This window comes from Phodopus roborovskii, unplaced genomic scaffold, assembly GCF_943737965.1.
Source record: "Phodopus roborovskii unplaced genomic scaffold, PHOROB, whole genome shotgun sequence".
In the NCBI taxonomy this organism is placed as follows: domain Eukaryota; kingdom Metazoa; phylum Chordata; class Mammalia; order Rodentia; family Cricetidae; genus Phodopus; species Phodopus roborovskii.
In genome coordinates this window covers 21,994,813-22,009,860 of record NW_026125295.1, presented here as the reverse complement: position 1 = coordinate 22,009,860, position 15,048 = coordinate 21,994,813, and the positions used below count along the sequence as shown (strand labels likewise).

General features: G+C 45.6%; 1 protein-coding gene across 1 annotated transcript in view; it reads right to left on the bottom strand.

Moving 5' to 3' along the window:
* Window positions 1–15,048, bottom strand: part of Mras (muscle RAS oncogene homolog) — a 48,737-nt gene that overhangs the window by 14,149 nt on the left and 19,540 nt on the right. The window contains exon 2 of the mRNA XM_051206441.1: window positions 9,790–9,999. Within this exon, the coding sequence (XP_051062398.1) occupies window positions 9,790–9,982 (193 nt within the window). The 5' untranslated portion in view covers window positions 9,983–9,999. The remainder of the gene's footprint in view (window positions 1–9,789; window positions 10,000–15,048) is intronic.

Genomic DNA, 15,048 nt, shown 5'->3' with positions numbered 1-15,048 from the left:
TAGTGATTATGGACTTGTGGATTGATTGGTGGCTTATGAGCACACAACTTTGATAGGTATGCTAAAAAACCACAATTGTGAATATGGATTATATCTTTTTCCTTTTTTTTTTTGTTTTGTTTTGTTTTTGTTTTTTGAGATAGGGTTTTTCTGTGTAATAATCCTGGCTGCCCTGGAACTTGCTCTGTAAAGCAGGTTAGTCTCAAACTCAAAGAGACTGCTCTGAGTACTGGGACTAAAGTTGTGCACCACCATTTCCCAGATGTTAATTATATCTCAATGAAAAATATATCAGAAAAGAACCAGCCTCCCTCCCCTTCTCTGAGATGCATGCTCCATCCCTCCTCTCCTGATGGCAGATGCCTGTCTATGCTTCTAAGTCCATCACACTTCATTCTATGAAAGGCAGTTCATATTTGACAAGACCAGAATTAGTCTCTACATCATTTTTCTCTTCTCCATCCCATGCCTATTCTCCATCCACAAATCCCATGGTTCCTTCTCAAACTACATCTGGAATCTACCCCTTCTTGTTTCCTCCTGACAGCTCTAGGCCACCATCTCATGGTACCCGTTTTATTCCTCTACACTTGAGCCAGAGCAAGCCTGAAACCAGTCAGATCACATCCCTCCTCTGCTTAAAACCACCAATCACATCCAGTCACCTCAGCTCACCTACAAGTCTCCTTTTTATGAGCCATGCAGAGCACCTGTGTCTACTGCAATGCACATTCATTTCACCCATTAGCTCCCTGCATTCCACCTGACCTAGCAGACCTGTCAAGAACTAGCAGGAACAACCTTTGCAAGGCTCTTAACCTGGTTTATAGACAGCCAGGAAAGTCTGATCAGTAGCCTCTGCTAGCACAGCCCTAAGAGCCAATCACAAGCAAGACAGGATTTAGGAGCTGGCCATGTGAGAGCTGTCTACTTGTAGCCCCTTCCCCCAGTACCCTGGACATCAGGGAGTTCCAGGTCACTGGTAGTATTTGTGCAGGGATGGCTCACTTAGCCAGGAGAAAGGGTCAGGAACAGACCTGCAAGGCTGGATTCATCACCTGAGGCCAGGGGTTACATTTGCTACTACAGGGAAAGAGGGGAATTCTCTCCAAGTCCCTGTCTGAGAAAGAGGACACAGGGTAGGACAGGCCAGCTCTGACTATACTCACTTCTTGGTTGGAGAGCATTTCATGTGCCCACTCCACTGTTGGCGAGCATAAGTGACCACTGGGCTAAATCCCAGCCCAGAAGAAGCTCTCCATGAGCATTCCAGTTCCTTCCTGCCCTTCCCATGTCCTCCTCTCTTCTTGCTCTCCAGAAAGAATGTGGACTCAAATGTTCAGGGAAAAGCCAGGTCCAGGCCCCCCAGAGAAGACAAGAGCACTTGTGTCTAGTCTGGGGCTGAAGCCAGGGTGGAAATGTCCTGGCTTCTGAGGGTGCCAGAGGACAGACAGCCAGGCTTTCGCTCCTCACAAAGGCAGCCCTTGCTGAGGAGACAGCAAGCGACAGCAAGGGTTTGAGAGCTCCTGGGCAGGAAGGGATCTGGAGAAGAGCTGTTGGCTGTTTTATGGCAATGGAAGTTCCAGATGTTGGCAGGGAAAGAGTAAGCTCAGAGCCACGTGGGGAGGGAAAGCACAGAACACTTGCTTCTCTTGTAAGTGGACAGAGGTGTGTGTCCACAGAAAACCTCAAACACACAACTCCAAGACTCTACAGAAGGTTCTGGGCTTCCTGATTCATGAAAGAAGAGAACTGAATGAAGTGAGGCACACAGGTACAAGCCAGGGTAAGGAAGAGTCCAAGGCAGAGACCAGAAGAGAAGGCAGACCACCAGGAGGAAGCAAGAAAGAGAAGCCAGCAGTTGAGGGGTGGACAGACTGTGTAGAGGAGATGTCCGTAGTCCTGACCATGGGATGTGAGATGAGGGTCTCCAGCCCTTGTGGAAAACCATCAGCGTCAGCTTGCTCAAAAGCCCAGGGTTTCACAGCCTTGGGATGAACGGACTTGGGCTTCCATCCTCCAGGTTCTGGGAGGACACTGATAGTGAGGCTCCTCCAAGTAAAACAAGAAGCAGGTTTGTAAGATAGCAAGATGCCTGCATACTTGACCACAGCCACTGGGAGCAGAGCACAGGAAGATGGGCCAGGGGTGGAATGGAATCCTGACAATCTAGCCTGTGCCTTCTCCCTGGGAGTTCAACACCAGAATTAGCTGTCACACTGAAGAAGAGTCCCTGCCCAATAGATTATGCAGCATGTGGTGGCCACTGGGTATCTGGGCCAGGGCTGGCTCTCAGTAGCTCAATGTATCAGTCAGTTTCACCAGCACTGTGACCAAGTCCCTGAGAAAACAACTCAATGGAGGAAGGGTTTATTTGGAGATTTTTAGTTCACTGCCCTTGGTTCTTTTGGTTGTAGGCCTGGGCTAAGACCAAACATCATGGTGGCAGGAATAGGTGGAGGACAAAGCTGTTTGTCTCATGATGGACGGGAAGCAAAGAGCAAGGCAGGGACTGGACACTGGGTAGAACTTTCAAAGACATACCTCTAGTGACCTGCTTCTGCCAAGTAGCTCTCACCTCCAAAACTTTCATCACTAGCTGGTGACCAAGCATTCAACACATGAGCCCATGGGAGACATTCTGTATTCAAACCATAACACTAACGCTTATTTTCACCTGCTACAGCAGCTACCACGTGAGTATTCGTAAGAAGTAAAGAGTGCCCAAGGGTTTTCCAGCAGTAATGTCCAGTGACATCATCCGTATTGTGATGATCCCAGCCCCCATACACACAGTCACCGTCACTACCATCACCATTCATGCTGCCATGCTTTTGGTCCCCTTAGTCTGGAACAGGAGAAAGCAGAATCCAGAGTGCTTCGAGACTGCCTGGGTGTGGAGTAACTGGAGGCATCTACCCACCAGACTTGCCACATCTCTAGATGGTAGCCCCAGGGAGGCAGGACCTCAGGGCACTGGTTGCCCAGGAAAAGCCTTGGCCATCCCAGGTTTACAAACATCCCTGAAAGAGACTAGCCTCAGAAAGGTTCAGTGTTATGCCCATGCCTAAATATCACAGCCTATGATTAAGGTTCTCTATATATGGGATCATCCTTCTGAAAGCCATACTCAGCTGGAATGTTTTAAGCCCCTTTTTAATAGCTCTTATGCTGTAGGATGAGCTAGTCTGGGCATCTAGTATCTATTCTCAGGGGAGGCCGAGGTGGGCAATGCCATATGCTAAATGTGCTGTCTAGTTTTATGTCAACTTGACATGAGCTAGACTCATCAGAGAGGAGGAGCCTCAACTGAGAAGATGCCTCCATAAGACTGGGCTGTAGGCATTTTTAAAATTAGTCATTATGGGGGGCCCAGCCCATTGTGGGTGGTACCATGCCTGAGTTAGTAGTCCTGAGTTCTATAAGAAAGCAGGCTGAGTAAGCTGTGGGGAGCAAGCCAGTAAGCAGCACCCTTCCATGGCCTCTGCATCAGCTCCAGCCTCCAGGTTCCTGCCCCAGTTGACTGTTCCTGTGTTCACTTCCTTTGATGATGGACTGTGATGTAGAACTGTGAGTCAAATAAACTCTTTCCTCCCCAACTTGCTTTGGTCATGGTGTTTCACACAGCTATAGTAACCCTAACGAAGACACTAAGTCAGGCTGGTTTCACTGATCTGAGCTTCCAAAGTAATGCCACAGTCATGTGTCCTCTGTCTCTGCTGCTAAGGAATGTTAACACAAAATCTAAAAGGCACTCTGGAAAACACCCCCTCCCCAGAATCAAATGTTCAAAGTTACTTAGAAAAACACTGAAGAGACTTACATGGCAACAAAAAGAAACAACAGTGACTGAGCCACAACTTGTACCAAGCAGTGTTCTTCTGTGTATGTATTATGCAATATGTCTCTGAATGTTTCCTGTGGAACACAGCCCAAAATGAAATGCAACAAAATGGTTCTTTTGGGAAATCCTAACGATATACTCTACTAACATGCTCCTAATATACATTTGTACAGTAAAGGGTTTTATAAGACCTACAGTAAAGAAACTTGTTTCCACTTATTTAACTCAGTCTGTCCTAAGGTGTGGTATCTTTTCCAATAGGTGATGCCTGCAATTATTTTAGAAAGTGAAATCTGGGTGCAATGGCATGCACCTTTCATCCAAGCGCTCCGTAGACAGAAGCAAACAGCTTGGCCTGTATAGAGAGTTCTAGGCTAGTCAAAGCTACACAGTGAGACCTCATATAAAAGGAAGGAAAGAAGAAAGGAAGGGACGGAGGGAGGGAAAGGGAAGGAAAGGAAAAGCAGAGAAAGAAGCAACCAAACAACAACAAACAAAGTGCATAAATGAAGTCCATGGGATGGTTCAGCAGGTAAAGCGTGTGTCTCCAGGCCTGATGACCGGCTTTGGCCCTAGGACCCACATAGTGGGAGGAGAGAACCAACTCCCACAAGTTGTGCCCAAGCTAAGGAAAGCTCACATGTGTGTGAGCATGCATTAAATAAAATGTAATAAAGTGCATAAATGTAAATACTTTATGTCAATAGTTTTAAGAAAACAAAGAAAGTAATGTAGCTAATCAATTGAACCTGTTACTATACATACATTGTTCAGTATTTGATAATGCCTTTATTTATTACTGACAGAAATAACAGGGGTGGGTGAACAATAATGTAAATGCTTGGTCATGGAAGACCCCACCAATAAAGTGACATTTGATAGGCTATGAACACAGCTCAGTTGGTAAAATGCTTGCCTACCATGCCCAAAGGCCTGGCATATCCCTATTGTTAGTATTCAGGCACCTGTACTGCCCTGCCCTTGGGGTTCTGACTGGACACAGCCTCAGCTGCAGCCACTAAGAGCACCACCTGTGCATATTCACTATGTTCCCTTGAAAGGGCTCTGCCCACCTCCCATCCCTCTCCCCTTCTCTTTCCTCTCTCCAGCTGCTCCTGTCCCCGGGAGGCCATTCTCTCTCCTCCCCTTTCCTCTTTTTACAATCCCTTCCCCTAATAACCCCTGCATTTGAATTTAATTACAACACCTAAAATCCCAGAACTCAGGAGGCAGAGAGGCAGGAGAACCAGAAACCCAAATTCAACCTCAGCTGCATAGCAGGTTCAAAGCCAGCATGCCTTAAAACAAAAGGCAAAATCTTAATGAACTATATCTGCAGGAAGAACATGCTAGAAGGGGAGAGAACCACATGCAAATTCCCAGTAGGGTCACACCTGTCAACCCGGCACCCAATACATGAACAAAACGTCAGGCTGCAGACAAGCCCCCAAAGGTTGATGTGTTTTATATGTGATGCATTTCTCATCCCATAACATGCATCCCTTCAGTGGAGGGTGGGGATGCTGATAGATGGAATGCAGATGCCCATCACAAGGTCCTGACAGTTTCAAGGTGCAGTGCAGAGAGGTGAAAGTTATGAATGATGAATGCTATTTTAATATGACTGGAGGGCCAGTTGACAAGAGGCTATATCAGTCCTAAGCATCTACACATTCAACAACAGGGTGCTTAAAAAAAATGCACCAGGCTAAAACCCAGTAGAAAATAAGAAAATTTACAATTACACCCTGACACACAACACACCCCTCTTAATAAATGACAGAACACATTCAGAAAACCAATGAAGATAAGGAAGACTTGAACGTTATCAGTCAGTGTGATTTGTGAGTATCTCAGTGACAGCAGACTCTGAGAACATCTATGAAGACAGCCCGTCTTCTGGGCACCGTGACAAGCCTCAAAAAAGACTTCAGATAATGTACTGTATGTTCCCTGACACACTAGAATTAAAGATCAAGAACAGAGAGATCTTTGGAAAAGTCCCAAATTCTTGAAAACTAAGTAAGATACTTCTAAATAACCTATGGGTCAGAGAAGAAATCTCAAGAGAAATTAGAATTTGATATGAATAGAAATTAAAACATTATGTCAGGTGTAGTAGCTCACGCCTTTAACTCACCCAGCACTTGGGAGGCAGAGGTAGGCAGATCTCTGTGAGTTGAGTTCACTTTGGTTTACACAGTGAGTTACAGTAAGAGCTAAATAGTGAGATCCTGTCTTGGAAAAAAAAAGGTACAGAGGGAGGGATGAAGGGAGGGATGGAGAGAGGGAAGGAGAGAGGGAGGGAAGGAGAGAGGGAAGGAGAGAGGGAAGGAGGGAGGAAAGGACAGAGGGAAGGAGAGAGGGATGGAGAGAGGAAGGGAGGGCAGACAGATGGAAGGAAGACATGCCATGTTACAGTTTGTTGTGGGGTACAGCTAAAGGAGTGATTGAGAGAATTTTATAGTGCTAAGCGAATACCCCAAGAAAAGGAAAAAATACCTCAATATCAGCTTGCATTTCAGGCGATTAGAATGAAGTGGGCATGATGGTGAGTCCCTGAGTCTCAGGTACTTGGGAGGCTAAGGTGGAAGGATCACAGAGCCCAGGAGAAGGTGACCAGCCTGGCCAGAACAGCACAACACTCCTCTTCAAGGACATGAGAACAAGAGAAATTTAAATCCAAAGTAAGTAAAGAAGGAAGAATAGGTATGAGTGAGAAAAAAAAAATCAATGGAACTAAATGAGAATAATTAATGGACACAAGTGCTGGCTCTTTGAGAAAATCAATACTCATAAAACCCAACCCTGATTGATCAGGAAAAGGAAAAAGAAGACACATTACTAATATCGGGAATGAGAAATGACATCATTGTAAAGATAATAAAAGAATATTATGAACAACAACCTTATGGTAATAAATTTGGTAGCTCTAATAAACAGAATTTTAAAAAAAATCACAAGCTACCAAAGTTCACTGAAGACTAAAGAGGTGACTCAATGGCCTTGTGTCTACTAAAGAGATTTAATGTGTACTTTAGAAGTTTCTCCATACAGCTTGTAGTCCAGATGGTCTTGCTGGTGAATTCTACCAGACATGTAAGAGAGAAATTAGAAGAGGCTTACTTAAACTCTCATAGAGAAACTGAAAAAGAAGGGTCAATTTCCAACTCATTTTGGAAGGCCAGAATTATCTTCATACTAAAGTTAGATAAATAAACTATAATTTAAAAAATGTTCTAATATTCCTCAAGAACACAAGTAAAACATTTCCATATCAAATTCTTCCAAATTGACGCCAATGGCATATGAAAAAAACCATTCATCATAACCACATGCTATTTATTTCAGGGATGGAAAATTAGTTACACATTAGGGAAAAGGCCAGCAAGATGTCTCGGTGCATAAAGGCATTTGCCACCAAGTCTGATGACATGAGCTCAATTTCCAGGACCCACACGGTGGAAGGAGAGAACGGATTCCCCCAAGTTGTGCTCTGACCTCCACATACAGGCTGTAGCACAACTTGGAGGATCCCCAACACACATACTAAATAAAAATAAATACAATGTTTTAAAAATTAGGTGGAAAACATAATTTACCACATTAGCAAACTAAAAAAGGAAAGCCATGTGATTATCTCAGCCAGAAAAGGTGTCTGACAACATCTGACATCTGTTCCCAATTGAAACCCTCTGCAAACCAGGAGAAGGCGCTTCCTTGACCTGGCAAAGGGCATCTCCACCACATAAACCTACAGTTAACATCAGACTGATGCCAAAGACTGCACACTCCCCTTAAGATCAAGGCAAGGATGTCTGTTCTCAGGGTGTCACTCAGCACAATACTGGAGGCTTTAATCACTGAAATAAGGCAAGAAAAAGAAATAAAAACCATGCATTGGAAAGGAAAAGATAAAACTGCTTTTACCACAGCATGAACATCCATGCAGAAAGGATCTCATAAAGAGCCACTAAGGCTAATAGCCAGAATGTTATATAATTGATATATAAAAACCAATTGTATTGAAGGAGGTCAGGAGGCACAGAGAATGCAGTATGGGGAAGATGGATTTGAATAAAGTATAATGACATATTTGTGTAAAGTGCCATGAAGAAACCCATTACTTCATAAGTTATCTTAAGCTAATTTTAAAAGTTAGAAATCATAGCCAGGCAGCGGTAGTTCACACCTTTAATCCCAGCACTTGACAGGCAGAGACAGGTGGATCTCTGCGTTTAATGGTAGCCTGGTCTACACAGCTAGTTCCAGGACAGCCAAGGCTACACAGAGAAACCCTGTCTCAAAAAAACAAAAACAAAAACAAAAACAAAACAACAGCAACAAAAATCCCAACAAATTAGAAACCATTTATACTTATATATTCTAGCAGCAAACAATTGAAGTTGAAATTTAAAACATTTATCATAACATCAATGCAAATGTAAGTATAAATCTGACAAAATGTACATAAAGACCTATGTATTCAAAAGTACAAAACAATTGGGAGGTAAAGAAAGACCTAAATAAGTGGAGAGAGACAGTGTTCACAGGTGAAAAAGCTCCACGTTGTCAGCTAAGACATCAGTTCTCAAGACTGAGGACATGGTTCAGGGCTATGTCACCTGCCTAGCATGTGTTAAGGCCCCAGGTTCAGCACCAAACACTACAAAAGTTCCTTCAGGTTATATACAAGTTCAACACTATCCCAAACAAAAATCAGAAAACTTAATTGAGTCTATAATTCATATATTCATTCTCATGGCTTCAACTACAAAGTTTATCATAAAGCTAGAGCTGTTAAGGCAGGTGGTAGTTTGCCCTAAATGAAACATCCAGATCAAAGGCAGATTACACAGGGAAGTGGATCTCACTACTGGGACAAAGTCAACTGGGAGTTGAAAGGAAGAATCTTCAAGGAATTCAGGAACTCTGGGAGATTTGTTCTACTCCCACAGCACGGGCAAAGTGTACAGAATAGAACAGAATGTAAATGAAAAACCCAAACAATTACACTTCCAGGAGAAACCATGAGAAATACTGTCATGACCTTGGGTTTAGCAAAGATTTCTTAGACAACATACCAAAAGTACAGCCTGTGAAAGAACGAATAAACTAGACGTCATCAAAACAAAACATGTCTAGTCTTTGAAAGGAGCTGCCGGGAGGACGGAAAACAAGACACAGACTGAGAAAAATATTTATCTGAAAAGAAACTTGTAAGTCAGCAGCTTTCCAAGCCTCCTCCTAGACCAGCGTCGTGATTAATGGGCTTCATTCAGGACAGACACTTGGGCAATAGGAAATCATGGCCAGTGGGAATCTAGAGCAGTGGTCTCTGGCTTCAGCAACCCCTGAAGGCTATGCTAAAAACAAGCCATTGTCCTCCACCCTTGAGTTTCACAATGAGAAGGGGCCTGGGAATTATTCACATTCCTAGGAAGCTCCTTATAAACCACTTTGAAAAGGACACATTTCGATTAGAGTAGAAGTGCAATGCCAGGCCCAAGATCTCCCAACAAAGGGACTCTGCTTATTAAGAGATAAATTTTCAGGGGTTGTGGGTGCTTCCTATTCTTGGGAGTTCTTCCTCGGTTTTCCTTAATAAATCTAAAAAAGGAAGGAAGATTTCCGTGTTCCCACTTTTATTAGCTTGAAACTTATGCGCCTGCTCATTAAAGAAGCAATTCCCAACATAGCATTTCTGAGCTGGCAGCATTCTGCCTGGTCTCTTCACTCACTGCCCACTTCTGCTGCCACTAAGGTCTTTAAGTACTCTACCAGGACCTGATCTCTACCCAGAATTCCCCCTGGAAGCTGCATACTACCTTATATAGCAACCATCCCATAATAACAGCAAGCAAGAAACCACTAAAGCCTATCAAATTTCCCCATCCTCCCCCATGTGATAACCCATCCCATGCAAGGCTGTCATTGCATCTCACCATCCAAAATGGCCCACTGATTGTCAATCTCCGTATGCTTCAGGTACGAGTCTTCAATGGTCGGGTCGTAATCAGGCACAAAGATCTTCTGGAAAAACTGGATGGTGAGGGCACTCTTGCCCACACCTCCATCGCCCACCACTACTAGTTTATACGTGGGGAGGTTGTCACTGGGAACAGCGCTGGTAGCCATGCTGCTGGTAGTCAAACCTAGGGAAGAAAGATACACAGAATAAGGGAGGGGTCTCTTCCTTTTGAACTGAGGAAAAATATTCATGGGTTTTCTTTCCTGATTTTGGGAGAAATATTCACAAGTTTGGTTCTTATAAAGGAAGGAACAATGCAAAACCATGTGTGTCACACACGGTCCTACCACCCAGAGACAATCACCGTTCATACGATCTATTCACCATTACTCACTGAACAGCAACTATATGCCAGGTCTGGTCTGATCCACACCATACCACTGGTCTTTAATGAGCACAGCTAAAAGCTGTGTCGAAGGGAGCTCCTCTACAACTAGCCTCTGCCCCAGAGCTACACACCTAAGCAGGAGGTTCTGGGCTCTGCAGGGATAGAAGACACAAAAAAGTTCACCTTTCACAACACCTCTTATCAACTAGCACATCTCTTATCAATTGGAATGCTCTGCTGAGAAGGATCTCAGGCTGATGAGCCCAGAGGACAAAGGGGCTGTGCAGACTTAGCACGCCTGTGCTCTGGGAATCCCCTTCCAGCTCAAACAGTGCCTCCCTTCCGTCTTCTAGCACTGTATCAAGCTAAAGTCATGCTGGCGTTAAAGGGAATCTCATCCACTCATTTAAGCCGGGACAAAGAGAAGGAAGGAGCGGGTGTCATGGTAGTTCTCAGCTAGGGGCAGTCCTCTCCCCTACCAGGACATCTGCAACGCCAGGATGTTTCTAGGTATCACTGGCAGGCACCAAGTGGGCAGAGGCCAGGGTTGTTGCTTAACATTCTAGAAAGCACAGCCTGGCTCTCGAATAGGTCTGTGGGGACTAAAGCTCCCAGCTAAGGCAGAGGATAGAGTGGAAATGTGGGTCCAGGGTTCTGAAGAATGATGGCGGCCTTCACAGGCCAAGACTGATAGTGACAGACAGAAGTGAAGAGTGACCTTGGAAAATGCCCAGAAAGAGAGGCAAGCAGGGGCCATGGAAGGAACACAGTGGGAGTGCCATCAGCCTCCAGCAGGCTGGCAGCAGAAGTCACACACACTCTGGTGAGGGGAAAACAATTTGTCAGAGCCCGAGGTGGTGGCTGACTTCACGGAATGTATTTCCCAGACACAACCAAACAGTTGCACACATGAACTCACAGCAACAGTGGCAACATGTACAAGACCTGCACAAGCTCAGGCCAGGCAGATCCCACTGTGGGGGCAGGGGAGGCAGACACCAAATCCACCACTAGTGAGCAGCTATTGGCATCTCATGGCTGCTAGGAGGAGAGTCAGCTTTCTGGTTTGTTAACCACACACTGGGGCAGGCCCCGTGCCTAAGAGTAGTTGGGTAACACAAACTGGACTAGACGGAAGAGAGAGGAAGAGACACTCAAGGCTGGGTGGGTAGGGAAGTGAGGGTGGAGAGGGTAAATGTGAGAGGGGCTGGGTGTGGGGGGGTGAATATGGTCAAAATGCATCACATAAAAAATATTTTGGAAAGAACATTAGGAGCGGTGATGGGGATAAAAGCTGCCCACTGATGATCCTGCCAGGGAAAAGCAAGCCTCCCTCCCCGCAGGCCACTCCCAAGTCCTAACCACCCTGGGAGTAGAAGCTTGCTCCTGTCTCTGTAAAGGTGAAAAGAAAACACCCCAGTGCTGCTTTGGGGAAGACAGAGGCTCAGGGGTGTAGCTGGTATAGAAGGGTGGGGGTGGGGATAGCATAACCCAGAGGACAAGGGTCTGGGATCCTGCGGCTACTACTGTGTCCCACCCCCACCCCCACCCAGAATCATAGTTTTCCCCTATACCAGACTAGTGGCTAGTTTGAAAGGTTTTTATAATTACTCTCAGCTCTTCAAGATCTTCAACTCTAGGCTGTGACAAAATGGGTGTCAACAAGAATGTGGGTTATGTGGCTGTGTTGATTTGCATGTGGCCAAAGGCCAGGGCTGCTGCTGGACCCTTTGCAGTCACTGAAAGCTGATGTTGACATTTAGGACTCCCCCAAAGTGTGGGGGAAGTACATACTTCTTCGTAGGCAGGAAGAATATAAATCTGTCAAAGCCGGGCTGAGAATACGCTTTCAGAAATGGATCAAAATTTTAAAAGGGAGTACACCCTATTTTACCCTGTCAGGTGAGAAGTTATTGCAAGGAAAGAAACTGAATTGGGGAACTTGACAAAAATGTTAGGAATGGGGAGATGGAGGTGTGAATAATTCAAATGTTGGGGGGAAGGAAGGGGGAAAACGTACACGTAGCAACCAGTTCACTGGCTGGGTGCAGTGGTGCACACCAGTAACCCTGAACTGAGGAGGCTAAACCAGTAGGGTCACGAGTTCAAGCAAACCTGGGTTACACAGCAAAACCTTCTTGCACACATGCATACGTAGAAACAAAACCAAACCAGGATGGTTAGCAAACCATCTGTTTATTTTCCATATACTATATGAGGAAAAACACCAGACCTACACAGCGAAGGTAGAAGGCTGCTATTCCAGGAAGGCACATATTCATGACTGTCCCAGCCTAGGGGTGGGACAGCAAGGTTTAGAAGGTGGCTATCCCAAAATCAGACTGAGGGTTCTTTGATTTTCTATGTCTGTTTTCCATCCCACACAGGCATGCACGCTTGCGCGTGCACACACACACACACACACACACACACACACACACACACACACACACGGTCAACCCTCCTTAGCCATGAGAAATTACAGATTCGAGATACCAAGGGCTGTAAATACTTGAAAATTTATTTGGGGTAGGAGACTTGGAGATCTACAAAGGCCACTCTGATCTTTGTTGGTAATGAGGACAGTGGTGAATCAGGTGCCCACGTGGCTCCTAAGGATGGGCTGAAGGCCTTAGGTGGAAAATCACAGGTTTAACATGTTTGATTAGCAAAAATAGTGTTTCATCAGCCTTACCTGAAACTGGCAGAAAGGCTCTGGGGATTGTCAACCGTACTAGAGAAAAGCCAGGGAAGACAGACTGACCCTCAGACAAAACCAATCAACCTTCACTGTGAAAAAAATCAGCAGGGAAACCTAAAGCTCCCCTAGGGCTTCTGGTGACAACTGTCTCTGGAAATGGAAAGGCTCTTCCCCTCCAGTGCTCCAGACTTCATGGCCAGACTGGCTGATGCTGATCTCAGTGAGGAGGGGCCTTGAGAAAGTGCTGCACCCAAACCCCCTCCGTCTATGAGGCCTGCACTGGGAATGTAGTCTGTTGCGCTCTTCTTCCAGCCTTCTCTCAGCCCTGCATGTTTTTAATTTGTGTATCACAATACACATATTAAAGCTTATCATTCTTTTATAGTTTGTATATGCTATATTGATAAAAAACATTTTTGCATGTGAAAAAAAATAATTTGGGGCTGGCTCTATAGCTTGGTTGGTATGCACTAAACCTCCAATACCAATAAACTGGATGTAGCGATGCAGGCCTATAATTCCAGCATGGGGGAGGTGGGAGCAGGAAGATCAGAAGTTCAAGGTCATCCTCAGCAGTATGATATCACTATGTATGCAACATATCTATTGTATTGCTCATGCATAATGCAATGACTTGAAGTATACGGGGAGGTGCTATGACATTTTATGCAAGGGACTTGAGTATCTACAGATTTGGGTATCTGTCAGGGGTCTTGAAACCAATGCTCGAACCCCATGCCAAGGCATGACTGTCATAGATTTGCAGTGTAACAATGTGACAGTGTTAAAATGTCCTAACAAAATAAAATGTTCAGGCTACCTGAAAATGTTCTTCCCATGTTCATTTAAGCTCTTTGGGGTGGACCTGAATGTGGCTACAGCCCCAGAATCAACAATGGAGATGAACTACCGTTTTGGTTGACTGAACTGCCACATACGGGGCCACAGGAGATTGGACCACAAGACCACAGCAACAGGGGCAGGCAGGAAGGACAGACATCCTCTTCTCTGCCTCTCGGGTCAGCAGAGCCTAAGTGCCACTGCCCCTCTTTGACAACTACTGCCCTCTCCCCAGTGGACAAGGACGCCGGCAATGAGTTCAGGTGCTTACTGGTGAAAGAGACAACTGTTCCTTTCTCCTCTGAAAGCCACAGGAGCAAGCAAGCAGCAGTAAGCAAATGGGAAAGGGTGAGGAAATAAAACCATTTCTGTGGATTGTGTTCTTCAAAAGATCACAAGGTGAGACACACTAGCAAGAGAGGACACAAACTTGCCCTTTGAGTCAGAGTTCAGACCACCCACAGCAGAATCACCTGGGGACTTGCTATAAACAGCCTCCTGCTGCTAAGGCAGCTGGCAGGAAGTGGTGAGCTGAGGGCCCCCCTCCCTTTCATGGTGCTCTGACCTCAGGGATCCAGGCTCCCCAGGCCACAGGGAACCGCATCAGGTCAGCGTTTCCCTTTCTCTTGGTTTTTCCTAGGAGTCAGTGGAACAGGCTCACATTGTATCATGCTAAAAACCCTTTTCATACCACCCTCAGCTGATGAGTCAAGTCCAAACTCCTACACCGAGCATCTAATTACCACCTACCATCAGGGGCCCCCAGTAATCACTCCAGCCACACCTGTGCACCAGCCACACACTGCACTCACCCCAACTAGCCTTTGCTCTCCTAGTGTGCCCTAAGTCATAAATGCCTGCTGTGCACAGCACAGTCAGCCTAGGCCCAAAAGTCACTTTGCAGGGCAGACACAGCCTCCACCGTGTGCTTGGAGTCCCATGGTCCCCTTGCAGAGGCCAGCATCACACTTGGACTCTTTTATACATTTGTTAAGCATCCAAGGGCATGGGCTGCCTTTGTTCCCTTCTGTCCTCACAAAGCCTGGCACAGAACAAACTAAAAGTTCCAGGGCTTAAGCACCAGCATTCCCAAAAGAGTTATACAACCTGCCAACCACAGAGCTGGCCTCAGTATACATGGGACTAAGGGACACCCTCTCAGCCAGGCGCTGGGACTGTGTCCAAGGGGTCAGATGAACCTCACAGATAGGACTCTTGGAGTAAGTGTGAGCCAAAAGGAAGAGAGGGGCTACCAGGACAAAACAGATCCAGAGAGCCCCTAATACAGAAATGGTTTTGGCTGT